We start from the raw sequence: 21,075 nt of genomic DNA on the forward strand, positions 1-21,075 counted from the left end.
TTAAGTATTGGCTATAGAAAAGCTGTGTAAACACAGCCAGCAGAAGAAATGACACTCCCAGTAGGAGGTATGCGAGTTAAGCAATGAAATGTTTATTTTAAATTGTTCTCTCTAAGTGTTGGGCTTTGGTATACAGACAGAGATAATCTAAAGAACTACATGTTTGTACAAAAAGTGATAAAATAAAGGAAATCTGATTTCTCTGAAAGCTAAACCCATTTTAATGGGTTGTGGTTTCAAAGATAAACACCAGCTCTTTCACATATAAAAATAAACCACAATAAGCAATTTCTCATACATTTTATACTCTGCAGCTTTTATAACAAGTCATTGAAAACACATTAAGGGAAAAACTATTTTATTGTACACCTCCCTTTAAAAGGGACACTAAACCCAATTTTTTTCTTTCATGAGTCAGATAGTGCATACAATTTTAAGCAACTTTCTAATTTACTCCTATTATCAATTTATCTTTATTTGAAAATGCAGGAATGTTAAGCTTAGAAGATTTTTGGTTTAGCACCTGGGTAGAGCTTGCCGATTGGTTTGCTACATTTAGCCACCAATAAGCAAGCGCTACCTAGGTGCTGAACCAAAAATGGGACAGCTTTTAAGCTTACATTCCTGCTTTTTAAAATAAAGATAGCATGAAAACGAAGAAAAAAATGATAATAGGAGTAAATTGGAAAGTTTCTTAAAATTGTATGCACTATCTGACTCATGAACGAAAAAAATGTGGGTTTAGTGTCCCTTTAAGTCTAACAGGCTTTGGAAAGCCCACAATTTTCAGAATTAAATTACAGGCAAAGTGAAATCAATAAATAAGAAAATAATACTGCAAACTGTTTTATCTACACATAAATAAACATTTTTTATTACATATTTAAAATGTTTAAATGTCCCTTTAATAAAAAAGCAGATTTGCTAAATCACTTATCATAGCATAAAAAGTTTGGTTTATTTTTCACTTCTGCTTCCTTACTGCTGTTTTTTGCATTTTCTTTTTTAATTATTGTAACATTATAAATCTCTCACCTCTTGTTGAACTTTTTGTGAGTTCAGCAAGCAGAGTGTATTTGACTGCTCCAAATTACCCCTAGTGAATATTTAATGAAGCAAAGGCAATCTGCAGCAGGCTGAGAAGTGAAAAGAAATGTACTTCAGTAAATATAGAGGGTTGTTTAGCTTACACCAAACTGCATCATATCTAATGAAGCTAAATGTATATAGGATAAGCCTAGCTAGGGAGGAAGGGCTGAGATCATATTTTTTTACAGTAATTTACAATAACGTTCTTAAGGGGGTCTACATTTTTAAGCCATTTGTACATGTGTTTAAAGGGATACTAAACCCAATTTTTTTATTTCATGATTCAGATAGAGCATGAGATTTTAAGCACCTTTCTAATTTACTCCTATTAACATTTTTTCTTTGTTCTCATGCTATCTTGATTTGAAAAAGAAGTACTGTAAGCTTTAGAGCCGGACCATTTTTTTGTTCAGCACCGGGGTAGCACTTGCTGATTTGTGGCTAAATGTAGCAAACCAATCAGCAAGTGCTACCGAGGTGCTGAACTAAAAATGGGCCGGCTCCAAACCTTTTATTACTGCTTTTTCAAATCAAGATAACATGAGAACAAAAAAAAATTGATGATAGGAGTAAATTAGAAAGTTGCTTAAAATTGCATGCTCTATCTGAATCATGAAAGAAAAAATGTGGGGTTAGTATCGCTTTAACTGTTAATATGCCATAACTATGACAAAGTTAATGCAGTAACATGGCATTATAGAAAAACAAAATAAAATACTGTTTTTTTTTTATCATCATCTTTGTCAAAATGCAAACATATGTCTAATGTACAATGTGTCCAATGAGAGTCTACATTACCCAGGAAGTGTAGTACCACTATACTCCATAGTTGTATCCTGGCTACACGTAGTTTTGTGTGATTAATATATTTATTTGGAAAAAAACAAACAAACATGAAAATTCAAAAATGTAACTCTCAAGACAAATGATACATTATATTACTCTATTAATTTCTCTCTGGTGGGGGACTTTAATTTCAAAATGAACATGCTTTTTCATATGTGATTGGGAAATTGTATTGCAAAAAAAATAAAGTTTACATATGTGTGCATGTGATGTTAAAAGAAAAGCATATACGTGTGTGTGTAAAGCATGTGTATATATTACTGTAGCAATACACCTCTGCAGGTACTGTCTTTTCAGCTGCAGACCATTATATGGGACTACAAGTCCCATAATCCTCTGATATAAAATTTACAGAGTAAGGGGCCCATTTATCAAACTCCGGATAGGCCCATGTTTCTGGCGAGCCTGCAGCCTCCAGTTATGAAGTTATGAGCAGGCGGACAGACATCGCCGCAATTCAACCCGATCGAGTACAAGAGCTGCTGGTGCAATGCTGAATACGGAGAGCATATTGCTCTGCGCATTCAGCAAGGTCTGTCGGACCTGATCAGCACTTTTGGATCAGGTCCGACAGACCTTTGTTAAATAGGCTCCTAAGTCTTAAAGGGCCATAATAGTTGAAAAACAACATGCTCTTATTTGCTAGAGCATGTAATTTTAAGACTATCGACCCTGCACTACTATGTGTTTAACCTCACCATAGTAGAAATCCAGCCCGGGATCTGCAGAGCATTGCAGGTCTTAAATGGAAAATGCCGTTGATCTAGTTGCTGCGGGTCAAAAGCGATACTCCTACTGTGTGCTTAAACCCTTTGCAGGGGTTAAACACACAGTACTGCAAGGTCGATAGCCCTGAGATTACATGTTCTTATGAAACAGAGCGTTGCATTTTTGGCTATTATGGCCCTTTAACTTTTATTTTTATATTTTTATATCTCAGCAACAACTGTTTTTTTTTTTACAACAAAAAAAAAAATGGAGAAAAAAACAAACAAACAAAAAAAACTTAATAGACAACCTCTATGGGCTCGATTTATCAAGTTGCGGTAGACCGGGGAGATTGAAATTCGCTGCCTAAGAGGTAGCGATAGGTTAGGGAAGCAGCGGTCTGATGACCGCTGCTTGTTAAATAAGGACTGCAGGTTGTCTTGTGAGAACCTGAAGCCGTAGCGGGGCGAAGCGTTTGTCGAAGCGTTTGTTAATCGACCCCCTATGTGCCTAATTTCATAAAGGTTGGTGCAGCTTTTTTCATTGTTAAGACAGGTAAATTGTTCCTTTGCTTGTTTTTTAACATTCCAAAAACACTCAACCAATTTACTTCAAATTTTAAACATTTCCTATCATTGAGGGTGTCTATAAAATTGCTATTTTTCAAACAAATTTGTGTTTCTGGGGTATTTTTTCTGATTCATGTACCCAGGCAAATACCATTGATTTGGATAGTGACATTATTTAGAGGGACATTAAACACTAACTGCATCTCATAAGCATATTATTGAGGTTATTCCCCACATTTCAGTGCAGATGTGTTTGCACATGTGCAGTAATTCTCCTTTAGACACTTGCAGTGTAACTTAGGTTCCAATATGGCAGCACCCATGATTAGAGGGAGAGGAATGAAATGTATTTAGTGTCACTTTAAATAGGTTTTGTTTTTTTAAATATACTGTACATTTTCACCATGAATAATAATTTTTTTTTCTTCTTAAAATGCAAGTGAGAATTAATACTGCAGTATCAGTTGCATACTTCCTCCTATGCAACAGAGTACAATTTTTCTTTTATTTGGTGCTAAATTTTTATGGACCGTGTTAAATGGACAGTTTACATCATTTTTAAAAAAAATTTTTAAAGATAGATGACACCTTTACTACCCACTCCCTAGCCTTGCATAACTAACATTGTTATATTAATATACTTTATAACCTCTAAGATTGCCTGTTTCTGATCCCCTTATATCAGTGCTTTTTTTATTTATTAGCCTTTTACAACCTTGCACTACAGCCAGACAGTGCTAGTTCTCGTGTACCATATAAATAACGTTGTGCTCACCCCTGTGGAGAATGATAATGGATTCACAAAAAACAGAAATAATTGGCTAAAATGCAAGATTGTAAAAAGCTTTAAAAAATCACTGAGATAAGGGGCAGTCTGCAGGGGCTTAGATACAGGTAATCATAGAGGTATAAAAAAAAAGTATTTTAATCTAACATTGTTGGTTGTGCAAAAGTGGGGAATAGGTAATAAAGGGATTACATATATTGTAGACAATACAATTTTCAAGTAGACTAATAAATATTTGTACATAAAAAAAAACAAAAAAACAGAAAATAACAGAAAAAATAATAATGTAAAATTAAAACTTTTTTGGTTCTAAAACTTTGAATGATTCTGTTAAAAAGCAATGGAGCCCTAGGGATGAGAATGGCTAATTCCTTTCAGAAATAGTCACAGTAATTGTAAAACTGAGAAAACAATGTGCACAAAGAGAGCTAAAGAGAGCTAAATTGAGAAACCCGAGATGGTCACTAAAACCAGTTTAACCTGAAAGGCTGCAACAGTCATTTCTCTTAACTAAGCATTTGTTAGACCATATTATTATTATTTATAAATCCCAAATGGACTTCCTTGCACCTGAAAAAACATAAATTATGCTTACCTGATAATTTAATTTCCTTCTGTATAAGAAGAGTCCACGGTATCATTCCTTAGTGTTGGGAATACTGAACCTGGCCACCAGGAGGAGGCAAAGACACCCCAGCCAAAGGCTTAAATACTTCCCCTACTTCCCTCATATCCCAGTCATTCTGCCAAGGGAACAAGGAACAGTAGGAGAAATATCAGGGTATAAATGGTGCCGGAAGAGAAAAAAAAAATGTTGGTCCGCCCATCGAAGTATACAGGCGGGGGCCTTGGACTCTCCTCATACAGAAGGAAATTAATTTATCAAGTACGCATAATTTATGTTTTCCTTCTTAATATGAGGAGAGTCCATGGCATCATTCCTTACTGTTGGGAAAACTATAACCAAGCTCTAGAGGACACTGAATGATAACGGGAGAGTAAAAGAAAAGGTGGACCCTAATCTAAGGGCACCACAGCCTGCAAAACCTTTCTCCCAAAAGCTGCTTCAGCCGAAGCGAAAACGTAAAATTTGTAGAATTTTAAAAAAGTATGTAAGGATTACAAAATCTGATCCATAGATGACTCGTTCTTAAAGGCCCAAAAGGAAGCCACCACTCTAGTGGAATGAGCCATAATCCTTTGAGGAGGTCTAATTCCCACTGACTCGTAAGCTAAGCGTATAAAACTCCGCAACCAAAAAGATAAGGAAGTCGAAGAGGCCTTCAGACCCTTACGCTTCCCAGAGTAGATAACAAACAAGGAAGAGGTTTGTCTAAAATCCTTAGTAGCTTGAAGAAAAAACTTCAAAGCTTGGACAACTTTCAGATTATGAAGTAAACATTCCTTCGAAGAAGAATGATTAGGACACAAAGAAGGAAACACAATCTCTTGATTGATGTTACAATCAGACACCATCTTACGATGAAAACCCAAGCGGGTACGTAGGACAGTCTTATCAGTGTGGAACACCAGATAAGAAGGCTCACATTGCAAGGCAGCCATTTCAGAAAGTCTGCGTGCCGACGCAATAGCCAACAGAAAAAGAACCTTCCAGGACAACAATTTAATGTCAAGCGAATGCATAGGCTCATACGGAGCCTGTTGCAAAAACTTAAGAACAAGATTCAAACTCCAAGGATGAGCGTTAGATCTAAACACAGGTCTGATTCTGATCAGAGCCTTAATGAAGGATTGCACATCAGGGAGCGCTGCAAGCCTCTTGTGCAGCAAAACAGAAAGGGCCCAAATCTGTCCCCTCAGGGAACTGGCAGAAAGGCCCTTCTCCAGACCTTCCTGGAGAAAGGAAAGAATTCTGGCAGCCTTGACCTTATGCCAGGTTAAACCACGCTCTTCACACCAGAACAAGTAAGCTCTCCACACCTTATGATAGATGCGACGAGTAACAGGCTTATGAGCCTGAATGAGAGCGTCAATAACCCTCTCAGAGAAACCTCTCTTGGCTAAGACTAAGCGTTCAATCTCCACGCAGTCAGCCTCAGAGAATCTAGATTTTGATGATCAAAGGGGCCCTGTTCCAGCAGATCCCTGCGATAAGGTAATCTCCATGGAGGAGATAAGGACATCCCCACCAGGTCCGTGAACCACATCCTTCGTGGGCATGATGGAGCAATCCGTATCACTGATGCTTGCTCCTGCTTGATGCGGGCTACTGCACGAGGGAGAAGTGGTAACGGCGGAAAAATGTAAATTAGATTGAACCTCTAAGGCACTGCTAATGCAACTATTAGCGCCGCTTGAAGATACCTGGACTGTGACCCATATCTGGGTAGCTTGAAATTGAGCGGGGACGCCCTGAGATCTATCTCTGGCGTCCCCCATCGGTTGCAAATCTTCGCAAACACCTCGGGATGGAGAGACCATTCCCCCGGATGAAAGGATTGTCTGCTGAGGAAATCCGCTTCCCAGTTGTCCACAGCTGGAATGTGGATTGCTGATAGCGAGCAGTTGTGGGCCTCCCCCCATTCCAGAATCCGAGATACTTTCCTCATTGCTAGGGAGCTCCTCGTTCCCCCCTGATGGTTGATGCAAGCCACCAAGGTTATGTTGTCTGATTGGAATCTGATAAACTGGGACGAACTCAGAAGAGGCCAAGCCTTCAGAGCATTGAAGATCGCTCAAAGTTCCAAAATGTTGATCGGTAGGAGGGATTCCTCTCGAGTCCACAGGCCCTGTGCCTTCCTGGCACCCCAAACAGCTCCCCATCCTGATAGACTTGCGTCTGTAGTTGATGCAAGCCACCAAGGTTATGTTGTCTGATTGGAATCTGATAAACTGGGACGAACTCAGAAGAGGCCAAGCCTTCAGAGCATTGAAGATCGCTCAAAGTTCCAAAATGTTGATCGGTAGGAGGGATTCCTCTCGAGTCCACAGGCCCTGTGCCTTCCTGGCACCCCAAACAGCTCCCCATCCTGATAGACTTGCGTCTGTAGTTGATGCAAGCCACCAAGGTTATGTTGTCTGATTGGAATCTGATAAACTGGGACGAACTCAGAAGAGGCCAAGCCTTCAGAGCATTGAAGATCGCTCAAAGCGTCTGTAGTCACAATCTCCCAGGATGGTCTCAAGGAAAAATGTCCCTTGGGACAGGTGATCTGGACAGAGCCACCAAGAGAGTGATTCTCTTGACTGGTTGTCCAGAGAAATCTGTTGAGACAGATCTGAATGATCGCCATTCCACCGTCTTAGCATGCACAGCTGAAGTGGTCTGAGATGGAATCTGGCAAAAGGAATGATGTCCATGCTGGACACCATGAGACCAATTACCTCTATACACAGAGCCACAGAGGCCTTAAGGAGGTCAAGACAAGCAGAAGTTAGCTTGTAACATCTCTGGTCTGTAAGAAATATCCTCATGGATATGGAGTCTATTATATTACCCAGGAATTCCAACCTGGTACTGGGAATAAGAGAACTATTTTCTAAGTTTATTTTCCATCCATGAGATCGAAGAAGAAATAGAAGAGCTTTTTTATGGCGCTACTGCTATACCTCTGGTTCTGGCCACTGCAAGCAGAGCCCCTAGAACCTTCGTAAAAACTCTTGGAGCAGTAGCTAGAACAAACGGAAGTGCAATAAACTGGAAGTGCTGGTCGAGGAACGCAAACCTTAGGAACTAGAAGTGTTCCTTGTGTATTGGAACGTGAAGGTAAGCATCCTTCAGATCTATCGTCGTAATGAACTGTCCTTCCTGAACTAATGGAATTTGTTTAAGCACTTTAGGTCCAGAATCGGCAGAATGTTCCCTCCTTCTTTAGGACCACAAACAGGCTTGAGTAGTATCCCAGATCTCTTTCTGCAAGAGGTACCGGTACAATGACTCCCAGGGAGGAGAGATCGCTCACACCCCCCCAGAAAAGGCTTCTCTCTTTTCTGGCCTTGAAGACAGGTTTGACAAGAGGAATCTGCCTCTGGGTGGATGAGACTTGAAACCTATCCTGTATCCCTAAGCAATGACCTCCAGGACCCCCCAGGTCTTGCACATCCCCAAACCAAGCGTGTTTTGCTTGAATATATTTCTGGACTAAGCCGGCTTCCAAGTCCCCTTGGATTGCTCGGGCTTTGCGGAGGGCTGCCGACGTTGGAATTTATCTGACGAAAGGAACGAAAATTAGGACCTTGTCCCTTAGGTATGTTCTTCTTATCCTGCGGTAAAAAGGCACCTTTGCCTCCAGTAACCATGGAGATAATTGAGTCCAGGCTTGGACCAAATAGAATATTTTCCTTAAATGGGAGGGAAAGAAGTCTTGACTTTGAAGTCATGTCCACAGACCAGGACTTCAGCCAGAGTGCCCTACGGGCTTGAACAGAAAAACCTGAAACCTTAGCATTCAGGCGAATAATTTGCATATTTGCATCACAAATAAAAGAATTAGCCACCCTTAAGGCCTTAATTCTTTCCTGGATCACGTTGTGGGGACTCTCCACTTCGATCAACTCAGATAAGGAGTTGCACCAATAGGTAGCCGCTCCAGCAACCGCAGCAACAGCCGCTGCCAGTTAAAAACAAATATTCTGTATGTTGAAACATCTTTCTTAACAGTTTTTCTATTTTCTTATCCATGGGCTCTTTAAACGACGAACTATTCTCAAGTGGGATAGAAGTGCATTTAGCAAGCGTGGAGATAGCGCCATCCACCTTGGGGATTGAACCCCACAACTCCAATTGAGAGTCCGGGACCGGGAACAATTTTTTTAAAGGAAGAAGGAGAAAATAAAGAACCAATTCTTTCCCATTCATTCTTAATAATGTTAGCGGTAAAAGGGCCCCTCCAGATGGAGGATTAGGAGTGCTACGGGAAGCTGCATGTGTATTGGGAGATGACTGTAGGGTGCGCACTTCATGGGACGGAGACTCCTCAGAGGTGGGCGGCTCAGTGGTATCAAACATATTAACTTTCTTTGGCATGATTACTTTATCAAGGCATGTGGAACATAATTGAGCAGGCGGGTATACCGCGGCCTCCTCACAATATAGACAGGTATTAGATTTAGGTAAAGAGGGAGTACCCTCTAACGCATCAGAATCCTCCATAGCTTGAGCTTATAAAGCAGACTATTGAATAATACGATAAAGACGGCACTTTTATACCCCCAATGGCGCTGGGGCACTCACCACCTCCTATGACCCAGGCCAAACAGAGAAAGCGCTTCTTCTCCGGTAAACCGCACGGTCAGGAAAGAGGAAATCAGTGTGACTACACCCGGTCAGGCTGGGCAGCTTCCAAAAACGAAAGTAAAACCTATACGTTCCAACATCTGCCTGAGCCTCATCTCACACATGTCGCAGCATAATCATAATAAAATAAAATTATGTTATTAATCCCCCTCCGGAGATATTAACCCTTGATTCCATACAGATAAAAGTAGCCACACTGTGACCTTGTCTTCTTGCATTACATATGTGTTTAAAAAAATGAAACAATCTTACCAGAATCTATGCAGTGGAACAGAAACACAACCTCTCAAGTTTGACAGTCTTGTAGCATTGCTCCTGACATGGACTTGAGTGATAGAAGCAGGCAGTGAAACTCGTCAACACTGATTGCTTAGGAGCTGTTAATACGAGTCTGGATGAATTCGCAGAAAGACTCTCCCTGAATCTCCAGACCCTAACATTCGTCAAATGCTCTCACTGAGAGGCTGACAAGGCTACTTAAAACTCCAGTCCTATTTCAAAGGGTATATACTCTCCATAAGGAACTACTCCGTATCTTCTGACACTTCTCTGTCAACCTCCTGTGATGAAAGGCAAAGAATGACTGGGATATGAGGGAGGTAGGGGGAGTATTCAAGCCTTTGGCTGTGGTGTCTTTGCCTCCTCCTGGTGGCCAGGTTCAGTATTCCCAACAGTAAGGAATGATGCTGTTGACTCTCCTCATATTAAGAAGGAAATAAGTAAGTTTCCAGTAAAACTCAAACTTGTTGTAATTCAGTCTATTCAACCCATTAAAGGTACTTGAAAGAGTCTTAGGGCACATTATTCGTACACTATTGTTTGCATATAACTGTGTTTAACCTCTGAAAAGCTGTAAGCTCCAATGCAGAGAAGCAATGCACTACTGATGCCCAACTGAACACATCTGGTGAGCCAATAACAAGAGTCATGTGGTGTGTAGCCACCTATCACCAGCTAGCTCTTAGTCATGCATTGGCGCTTCTAAGCATACCTAGATATGCTTTTCAAACAAACTATAACAAGAGAACAAAGTATATTTAAAAATAATAGCGGATTGAAAGTTCTCTTACAATTGCATGCTCTGTCTAAGCAATGAAAGTAATTGTGACATTCATGAACGTCAAAGTTGCTTAGTGAAAAAAAAATACCACAAAAGTTTAATTGTGATTTTCATGACCCTTAAAGGATATCATAGTTGCCTAGTGAAGAAAAATACACATTGCAGAGGCCAGCACAGAAGAGCTTTAGTTGAGTCACTGTAAATATTTGTTGAGCTTCAGCACTCTTAATTGAATAAAAAAAAAGAAAGTAAAAGCAGAAAAAGTCAGTTATAATAAGAGTCACAAGTGTGATCTGTGTACAATAAAGTTTAATGAAAAAGAATAACAAACATGCTACACAATAAGGGCTTTGAAGATACAGCAGACTGCTATTAACGGCTGTAACTAAGGATGAGTGCAGTTTTCAAAACAGACAGCTTATTAGATACACAGATGTAATTTTATTAAAAGTAAATACATCTATAATGAAGACTTCAAAAGAGATGTCAGTACTGGGGTTAACAATAACAAAATCAATATTAACTACATTCCCAAAAAAGTATCCAGTGATCAAGTGATCTAAATTAAAAACACGTCAGCATTAAAGAAACACTGTGCTGGAAAATGTTCCCCTCATAAATGTGTTCCTAATGATTCATTGTACCTGCTGGGTTTTTATAAATTGTTTACAAAAATTTCCATTACCTTTATTTGGACATTTGAAAAAAGCTGATTTTTCCTTTTGAAACCGCCACCTATACTGATGAAAATGTGTCTCTGCAAAAACTTTGAATACAATGGACACTTATTAACTACTTGCCTGAGAACATTGTCCTTTTAAAGAAAAGTATGTTATTTTAAAATTACATAAACATGTTTTTTTGTTGTTTTTTTTTTTACTAATTGCTTACAAGGTAAAGCAAAAATATAAGGTCATAAAGCGTAATCTACCTAACGGGCAGATTAGTTCATGGTTTATGCCAAGTAGCATATAAAGTGCAGTACATCTAACATCAAACACAATATACAAGTATAATTATAACATTATAACAAGAATAAAAAACACGGCCGCCCCCAAAAACATGGGCGGGGAGCTGTGGACTCTCCCCGTCAGAAGATAAAGAAATTATCAGGTAAGCATAATTTAAGTTTTTCTTCTTAAACGGGGAGAGTCCACAGCTGCATTCATTACTTTTGGGAAAACAATACCCAAGCTATAGAGGACACTGAATGCAAAAGAGGGCGGGTAGACAAGAGGCCCATTCGAAGGGCACCAAAGCCTGAAATTACCCCAACCAAATAACAACTGCTGCACTGAGCAGAACAAAAAAGGGACTGAAAGGACTAAGTAACTGCCCAACAGTTAAATCCAGCAAGCCCAAATAGAGACCGCTCAAAGGTACTAGAGTCCACCGAGCACAAGGCCCCCGAAGAGACAAGTCCCACCGGCTCCAAGGCTGTACCGATTCCACATATTCCCGGAAGGGAAATCGAAAAATAAATAAATATTCAACAAGAGATCTAAAATCTCAGCAACTAGGGTAAAAAAGGAACCCCAGCAAAATTGAGCGCAACCGCAGGTCGCAGCAAGACAAAGAAAAATGAATAGAAATAAACTCCAACAACCTACCAGAATTAGGATAGGGGAAAAAATCCTACCCCAATCTGGAGAAAGTCCAAAGGACCAAGATTCGATCCAAGACAACCCCAAATACGGAGCAGAACCCATAACTCATACAGAGTGCAGTCTGCACTCATGAAAGAGCTATCACGGAATAAGCAGATATTCCCCAGAACCGCCAACAATTAGCAGCCTATGCACGTACCGTGCTCCAGATGGAGCTCCTGGCTCCCACTCTGCTACACAAGACTAGTAGACATCAGTCACGAACACTAGCCTATCAAGGTAGAAACTGCATCAGGAGGCTCCCACAGAGGGAACCCGCCGGAAATGCAGGAACTCACTCGCTTACAAAATAAGGAAGCAGAAAGAACATGTTGAAAATAAAACTCCTCTAATCTCCACTTCTAGAGAGATCACAAGATCTGGAGAAGAACACAGTCAAAAACTCAACTAATCCATAGGCCTCAGGTCAAAAAAGGTAAAACCAGCCAACAGCTGAAATCAAACCAACAACTCAAGTTGTAAAGCCCCAAAAAACCCACCATTAGGTTACATGGGCTACTTCCTCGAGACAAAGGCCCAGCACCAAAAACGCATGGCATGCCTGAAAGATAAGGAATAAATAAATGCCTGTATTACCCAGAACTCAAAAGAGGACTAAACGGTAACAAAAGGTAGGCAAACCCTGACCATATGTAACAAACTTGGCATGCTAAACCCAAGCCGGAACAGAATGTAGTACGATCTCGGGTTCCAGAAACCAGACCCAGAGTCCTTCCCTACAGGAAGATGAACTCCCAGACAAAAGGAGACTACAAACTGATCCAACAGTGAGAATACAATACCAGAATCGCCTCAACATGACTGTACCACAAGGTCGAGGGACCCCACTCCGAGAATTAGACGGACACCATGGTATAACCCGCTCCCCCCTAGGGGGAGGGAAATTAAAAGACAACTCCTCACCCACTCACAGGTGCATAGCATAAGTCATCGAACAGACGGCAAGGCAGAACCGACTGAAATGGCACTCTCCAGCTGTAACAGCCGGTCCAGAAGCCAAACAGACAGCCAGCGAGCCCACCTATAAAGTGGAGTGGCTGAATAAGAGATCAATCTCGCGCTTGCTAGGCAGCTAACAAGCCATCAAGCCCTTCTCAAGTCTCCGTCCGAAGGAGCAAGAAGATGACTTTAAGGGCTGATTCACTCGGGATTCAACTAGGAGGCAGAGACAGAAAAGATACTTTTCCAAAATTCGAGGAACAGCGCCCTCTAGACCGACAGCTAAGAAGCTGCCAATAAAAAGGCACACCTCTGCAACAGAGGTAGCAACCAGAAACAATCCATTTAGGTCCACCTCCCGTTAATCTCCCCAGACCAAGGGACAACAGGATGACAAACATCGATATCCCAAAACCAACATAGCAACTGATATGATGTAAGAAAGCAAAGCTCCAGGACCACCCAAGAGATCAACGCATTCTCTATAGTCCCCAAAAAACATGGGAGCAGACGAGAAGTAGTATGAGTCAGAAATGCGGAGAAAAGTGCCCAATCCTCCAAAACCAATGACCAACCAACGATCCCCCGCAAGGGAAAGAAGGAAGTCTAAGACACCTTGCTCCTTATGAAAAGGAACTGAGGTCAAGAATCTCAAAAAGAGTAAATCAATAAAAGCATACCATAGGAGGGATAAAAAAACTCCAACCTGGTACTCCACATTAAAGAAACGTCGAAAACTCCAGCCCAAATTGAAATGGAGAGAACTAGCCCTGAGGTTGAAGACCTTCGGAGTGCTTCATAGCAGGATCCTTCCAGGCCCCACAAATGGGAACAGGAGGACTGAACAAACCCCTTGATGCCCCACCCAAGAGAAGCAACGAGAACCAGCCTGACGTCATACACGAAAAGGCCTCCTCTCTTAGCCTTATCAAAAAAATTTAACTCTCATGGAGTTCCTCTCCCTGACAATCCCAATTCTCAGGGAATATATCTTGCTGAAGGAAAAACCCAAGCATAATTAACCTCTCCACCCAACCAATTCAGCCAGATATCCCAGCCCCACCCTTAAGGAACAGAAACCAGCGCCCGACCAGGACCAGACTGCTACAGAGGGCATTTCGGAACTGAACCAGGTCACCAAAAAATTGAGTCCCTAGAGGGGATCGAAAAAACTTAAGACTATGCCAATAATATCTTAACATACAACTTCCGCAGAAGAGTCCAAGCGACCACAAAATCACTAGTATCGAATTCCAGAGACAAAATGTTTCTCAACTGAGAAAGTATAACAAGCATGAGCTTCCAAAAAAAAACAAATACATCCTAGCCGGATCTACGAAAAAGAGGGCAGCACTCACAGGTGAACGCCCAAGAAAAATGGTTACACTGACAGGGCCAGCCCATCAGAGATCCCATTGTCCCGAAGCTCAGAACTGGAATAAGATACCCCAAAGAAAAAGATAAATCAGAGACAACAAGAAGATTAACTTCATCCCCCCACGTCTAACCCAGCTTTCCGTCCATAGTGGAAGACCGAGGACCCCTTAACCTCCCCTGGCTGGGATTCTCCGTTTTCAGTCTATAACGAAAAGCAAGACTTGCCTCCGCCGGGGGAACTGACGACCCTGAGGATTAGGCCCCTGAAGCCTCAGAGGCAACCGTTTCCCCAGAGGGCTGATCAGACCCAGACGATCCCTCGCCTGACAAGCCCTGGTTCACTGAACATGGACAGAATCTCACTAACTAAATAAAAAGAGAGAAGCGCTCAACCTGGGAAAGAACAATAGCATAATAGCTTGTTCTATGACTAGTTACCACCCAATAAGCAGCATCTTTTTGCTCAACATGTGCCTTTCACAGAGAAGAACTTTCCTGAAGCATATCAGTCTGATCCTGACTTCACAGTACAGTCCAGCCCCGAAATACTAGGCAATCCCTCTCTGAACGAGAGAAACAGCAAAACCCCAGACGTACGTTTCAGCCTATTGTGGGCCTCGTCATTGAGGTGCAGCCATATCCCTCTAGGCACTGTGAGCAATGGGTCCACGTCTGGATTCCTGCATCACACTTAGGGAGACTTCCCCAAGTGTCATAATCTGCATAAATAAAAAGACATCTAACGTCTCCCTCCCTGAAAGATGTAAATGCGCCAATGTCAAAGAAAATGGCCATGCAGAACCGTGCCGTAAACCTCTGGAGGAAACAAGCCGCCTTCAGAATGAATGGGTAACAACATTAGGGACACCTGCTTGCGTAGACAAAGGTTATATGGTACTCGCCACATGGGATATGGGGCTACCAGGGGTGGATGGCCCGGCGTATTCTAAGTTCCCTGGATCGGGAGAAAAGAGCACTCTAAAGGGGCATGTCGAACATAACTTATAGGCATGGATTACCCGGGTCATTTCATACTCTTTGCAAGAAGTAGAAACTGAATCAGAGACATTCGTCTCCAAAAAAAATCAGAGTCCTCCATAATTTGGAAAGAAATTATGGATAGGAAAGAAAAAATAAAACGGCACCTTACACCACCAATGGCTGGGGCACTTACCACCTCCTATGACCTAGACAACTAGCGAAACAGACTCTCTTCGTCAACATGCGGTCAGGAATACAGAAATGGTGAATAGAAGCGTGACCACGCCCAGTCACAAGGTATACCGTGCAGCCCCACTAAAAACGCGCCAAAACCACAAGGACTGCGCAGTCTGACAAAAAAGGCCATTATGTTACGATATAGCCACGAGCCCAAGTATCACTACACATTTAGCAGACAGAATCACATAAACATGATTAAAGTCCCCCCTGTTCAATAACCCCACTCAGGAGATATTAACCCTCGATTCCACAAGATAAAGTAGTCCTACTGAGACCCTGACTTCTTTGTTTACTTTACACGGCACACATCGTAAGTAAAATTAAACAATCTTACTGGTATCTACACCGTGGAACAGGAACACGGCCCTTCAAGTGTGACAGATAGTAGCCTCGCTTCTGACATGGACTTGAGCGAACAAAGCAGGCAGCGAAACTCGTCAACGCGGATTGCTAAGGAGCTGTTAATATGAGTCGGGATGGTTTCGCAGAAAGACTTTCCCTGCATCTCCGGACTCTAACTTTCATCCAAGCTCTCACTAAGAGGCTGACAGGATTACTTAAAACTCCTGTCCCATTCCGAAGAGTATTACCCTCCATAAGAGACTATCTTTAATCTTCCGACACTTCTCTGCCAACCTCCTGTGACGAAAGGCAAAGTATGACTGGGGGATGAGGGAAGTGGGGAGGTATTTAAGCCTTTGGCTGGGGTGTCTTTGCCTCCTCCTGGTGGCCAGGTTCTGAATTCCCAAAAGTAATGAATGCAGCTGTGGACTCTCCCCGTTTAAAGTTTGGGTTTCATGTCTCTTTAAAATAATATAGCACCAACAGTATTAAGTATTTCATACTAGTGCTCATTGGTTGATTGGTACAAAGGCTCATTCTACCTAACAGACATTAATTGTGTAAATGTAAATTGCATTAAAATCACATATCTTCAGACAGATATATTTGCAACATGATTAAATTCTGCTCTTTCATATCCAGGATAGAATAGTAAAGTGTCTAAGCCTGATCTTACTTGCAGAGAACACATTTCTAATTCGTTTTTCTACTATACAATTGAGCAGCAGTCCAGCATTGCAAATATTTTACAGCTAGGGTTAAAGTCCACAATTTCTAAAGCAGTGGCCCGAATTTAATGTTTATACTGTCACAGCAGGACAGGAAATTGTGTGCTTAGAACACACCTAAAAATCCAATTCTTTCCTACCCGGAATTCAGTAAGGATACTGCATTGCATATTCTATTGAATAATCGACTTCCAACTGTATTTTTTTTTTAAATGTATTTTAGCATATTGCAATTTCAGTCACTGTATTTTGTTAAACTCAACAGATTTTTACAAGATTTTTCAAGAAAACATTTATTACACACTTTACCCATTTGCAAGAGCACTATATGGCAGCACTATCCCCTGCCAGCCATGCAGTGCTCCAGATACCTATCTAGGTATCTCTTTAACATATATCATGGGAACGAAGCAAATTTGATAATAGAAGTGAATTGGAAACTTTTTTAAAATAGTTTGCTCTGTCTAAATCACAAAATACATTTTTGGGCTTCATCTCCCTTTAAACACTTATATAAAGAACCTTATTTTTATGTTTATAGCGCTGCGGAATGTGTTTGCGCTCTACAAATAACCGATAATAATAATTTCCCTAAAAGGCTTTAAATAAATTAACTTTTACAGCTGTATTTCACTAACTCTCTGCCTGTTGACTATATTTTGGCTATTAACAAGGTGGTGAGGGAACCACAAACAGTACATGCCTGTGTGTATGGTGCCCCAAGCCAATACGCTGTTTTTTTCTTTACGAATATTCACAGCATTATGTTAATAGAGGTTAGAGGAGGAGGAGATTCTGAAGAACAAAATGAGATACTTCAGTCGTGAAAAAATAGCTGCAATGTCACTGGAAAATAGTCAGTCTGTTCTGTAGTAATAAGGAAGTAAAATATATTAAATATAAAGGACTCCTATACATTATATTGCTGGCTTGTAATATCCATGGGTATAACCAATATAGGTTTTATTGATCACAATGTTTGGGTAACAGAGAAGGATTATTTAATCAGAAGACAACATTCACCGCATGAGTCCAAGACAACAGTACTGCAAAAGACCTGTAATGCTCTATTCTCCCATGGTGGTATTATACAAATGTTAAAAAAAACCTCTAGTTGCTCAGGCTCCAAACTGAAATATTATAAAAGCTGACACTAACACAGCTAAAATCTATACTTTAATTTGATATTTGAAACTGAAGAAATGAAAATGTCTGACTCCTTTTAGCACATAGCCATACTCATAGAATTATGTTGAATAGAATTCAGAGTGCTAGTTAGCTGCACCACGATTGGCTATATCTAAATAGGTGTTATCTAAGTAGTTTGGCACACTTCCCAGAGGTACAATTCACTATATAGCAATAGCAGCATATCACAATGAAAATAACCAAAATTAATCACAAATATGAACATGATTACTGTAAACCACTTTTTTTTCATTTTTTAACAATTTGAATGATACTTTAGATTAATATTTCTATAAGATATACAGATCATTTATCATTGTGGATGTGAGGATTTTATACTTCACAAGACATTACAGCCAGACAACAATACTAACCTGTATCTTACAGTTATAATTTGGTGTCCCTTTAAGGGATACATGTTAAAAGCGGATTACCAGAAATAGGCAATACACAATATTCTCACTCATCATTTAACTTTATTATAATCTGCAACAGTGAAGAGTCCATATTCCATGAAAAACATTTTTAATATGTGTATGTGGTGCAACTGCAGTCAATTACAACAAAACAAATAATACCTGATGCTGTTAACTCATTAAAGAGCAACCAGCCACAAACTTTAATATTGAACAGCTGTCACCTGTCTTGGAGAAAGAAAAAAAAAAATACTGGCCATGCTTATTATCATAAATACAAGGATGCCGTATATCTCAGAAACTAAAGCTGATTCTACTGATCTTAAATGACCATTTAATGTATAGGACTCTCCACACGTTCTCTGTGTTGACCTAAATCTTTACATAATAGCTGGATGGTAACCCTTTACATAAGCAAACCACGGACACATAAAACAGTTCTGCATTCATTCTTGCATTTTCAGCAAATATTGGACAATGACCTACAAGACGCAATGTGGACCAGTTTCAGAGACATTAAACAAACACTAAATAAATTCTAGATATAATGATGTATCCAAAGCAAAGGATTACACCACAAAAAGTATGCCAATGTAGTTTGTGAAATTATATGGGTTGTTTATTAAATACAGACAAATAAGTGTGTTTAACTGGGCACAGCCATTTTGTAAGTTTACTTCTCAACTGAGGTCTTTTAACAAGAACTAGAAAGACCTCAAATTCTAGTATTAAAGGGTTACTAAAGTCAAAATTAAACTTTCATGATTCAGATAGAGCATGCAGCTCAAAATAAACGTTCCAATATATGTCCATTATGAAAAGGTGCACATCTATTTATATGCACTCCTACTGAGCATGTGCAAACGTGCACAGTATTTATGTATATGCATTTTGTGATTGGCTAATGGCTGTCACATGATGCAGGGGGAGGAAAAAAATTGGATTAGCTTTGAAATTTGCTAGAAAATATTTTACTGCTCATTTCAAATTAAGTGCTATTGTATTGTCTTTTTACTTTGCATTTGTCAGTTATTGAATTCTACTGGTTCATTAAATTACAGGAAAATGGTACCATATATATAATGCAAGTATATTGCAAAGGTGTTACACTAGATATAATGAAACATTTTGTAATAGAATCTCCACGTTTAATTTCCCTCTATAGAAAGTATTTAGTTTAATGGACTTAAAAAGGTGCATCTTAGAGCATTTTTTGCAAGTTACAAATATTTTGTCATCAAATATACCATCAACCAATGCACTAACAGTAAATTATGATTTTATGTTCATGCTTAGAGGCAATAACACTTACTATTATGCTTGAACACACGAATGGTAGCTCCAGAAAGCCTGGCGCCAAGTACTAAAGATGTATGGTTCAGCTCGTCACTTAAAATGAGACAGTCCTGTAAGGTAAAGTAGCTTACGTCAGTGAGAGAAACAAGAAGAAAAAAAGAGAATATAATCAGATATAATGATTGCTAACACAAAAATACATTCAGAGAAAGAGATGGTATGAAAAAAAGTGCAAAAAGAAAATACTCTAATGTGAATTTTATTATTACACCACTAATCGCATAAAGCTACGCATGGGTTAAACACATAGTTAAAATCAGCTTTACAGCAGCAATGCACTACTGGGACCTAGTTTAACACATCTAGTGAAACAGTGACAATATATGATATTCTATAAGCATAGCCAGTACTCCCCCACCCAAGATATGTGACAACTGTCCAATATTTATGTTGCCACCAATCAGCAGCGAGCTTCTTCTGAGATAACTTAGGTATGCCTTTCAACAAAGGATTCCACAAGAAGGAAGTAAATCTAATAGAAGTAAATTGTAAAGTTTCTTAAAATTGCATGTTCTATCTAAATCATTAAAGTTTAGTTTTGACATACATGTCCCTTTAATGTAACAACTACTGTAGTAGTAAATCTTCATATTACATGAGACAGATATAACATCCTAATTCGTATGAATTAAAGGGATAGTCTAATCAAAATTAAACTATTATGATTCAGATAGCACAGACAATTTTAAGCAACTTTCTAATTTACTACTTTTATCATTTTTTTATTTGTTCTTTTGCTATATTTATTTTAATGTAAGCTTAGAAGCTGGCCCATTTTTGGTTCAGCACCTGGGTAACGTTTGCTGATTGGTGGCTACATTTAGACACCAATCAGAAAGGGCTACCCAGGTTCTGAACCCCAAATGGGCCGACTCCCATGCCTACATTCCTGCTTTTTCAAATAAAGATACCAAGAGATGAAAATTTGCTAAGAGGAGTAAATTAGAAAGTTGCTTAAAATTGCATGCTCTATCTGAATCATGAAACTTTAATTTTGACTAGACTATTCCTTCAAATCTTAATTTTTTTTTAAATATTATTCACCTAAAAAAATAGCAAAATTATACAAAAACTAGTATAATTTATAGAACCTATAATAAGAGTGAAAAACTAAAACTCAGTGTTCCTTTAATATTTCCTTGTTCTTTATTTGTGCTTTTAAAGGGCCCGTCTAGTCCAAAACAAACATTTTTATTATTCAGATAGGGAATGCAATTTTAAACAATTTTTAAATTTACATCTTTTAGCAATTTTGCTTTGTTCTCTTGGTATTCTTAGTTGAAAGCTAAACCTAGGGGGTTCATATGCTAATTTCTAAGCCCTTGAAGGCCGCCTCTCATTGCAGGGAATTTTAACAGTTTTTCACCACTAGAGGGTGCTAGTTCATGTGTTTCATATAGATAACACTGTGCTCACGCACGTGGAGTTCCTAGGAGCCAGCACTGATTGGCTAAAATGCATGTCTGTCAAAAGAACTGAAATAAGGGGGCAGTCTACAGATCCTTAGATACAAAATAATCACAGA

At 39.7% G+C, this 21,075-nt stretch overlaps 1 protein-coding gene across 2 annotated transcripts in view; it reads right to left on the reverse strand.

The window, feature by feature from the left end:
• The window catches only part of SPTLC3 (serine palmitoyltransferase long chain base subunit 3), a 307,205-nt gene that overhangs the window by 135,111 nt on the left and 151,019 nt on the right, over nucleotides 1-21,075 (reverse strand). For both annotated transcript variants that reach the window (XM_053712140.1, XM_053712139.1), the window contains exon 6: nucleotides 19,507-19,600. In XM_053712140.1, coding sequence (XP_053568115.1) covers nucleotides 19,507-19,600 — 94 coding nt within the window. The remainder of the gene's footprint in view (nucleotides 1-19,506; nucleotides 19,601-21,075) is intronic.

Source organism: Bombina bombina, chromosome 4 (genome assembly GCF_027579735.1).
Source record: "Bombina bombina isolate aBomBom1 chromosome 4, aBomBom1.pri, whole genome shotgun sequence".
In the NCBI taxonomy this organism is placed as follows: domain Eukaryota; kingdom Metazoa; phylum Chordata; class Amphibia; order Anura; family Bombinatoridae; genus Bombina; species Bombina bombina.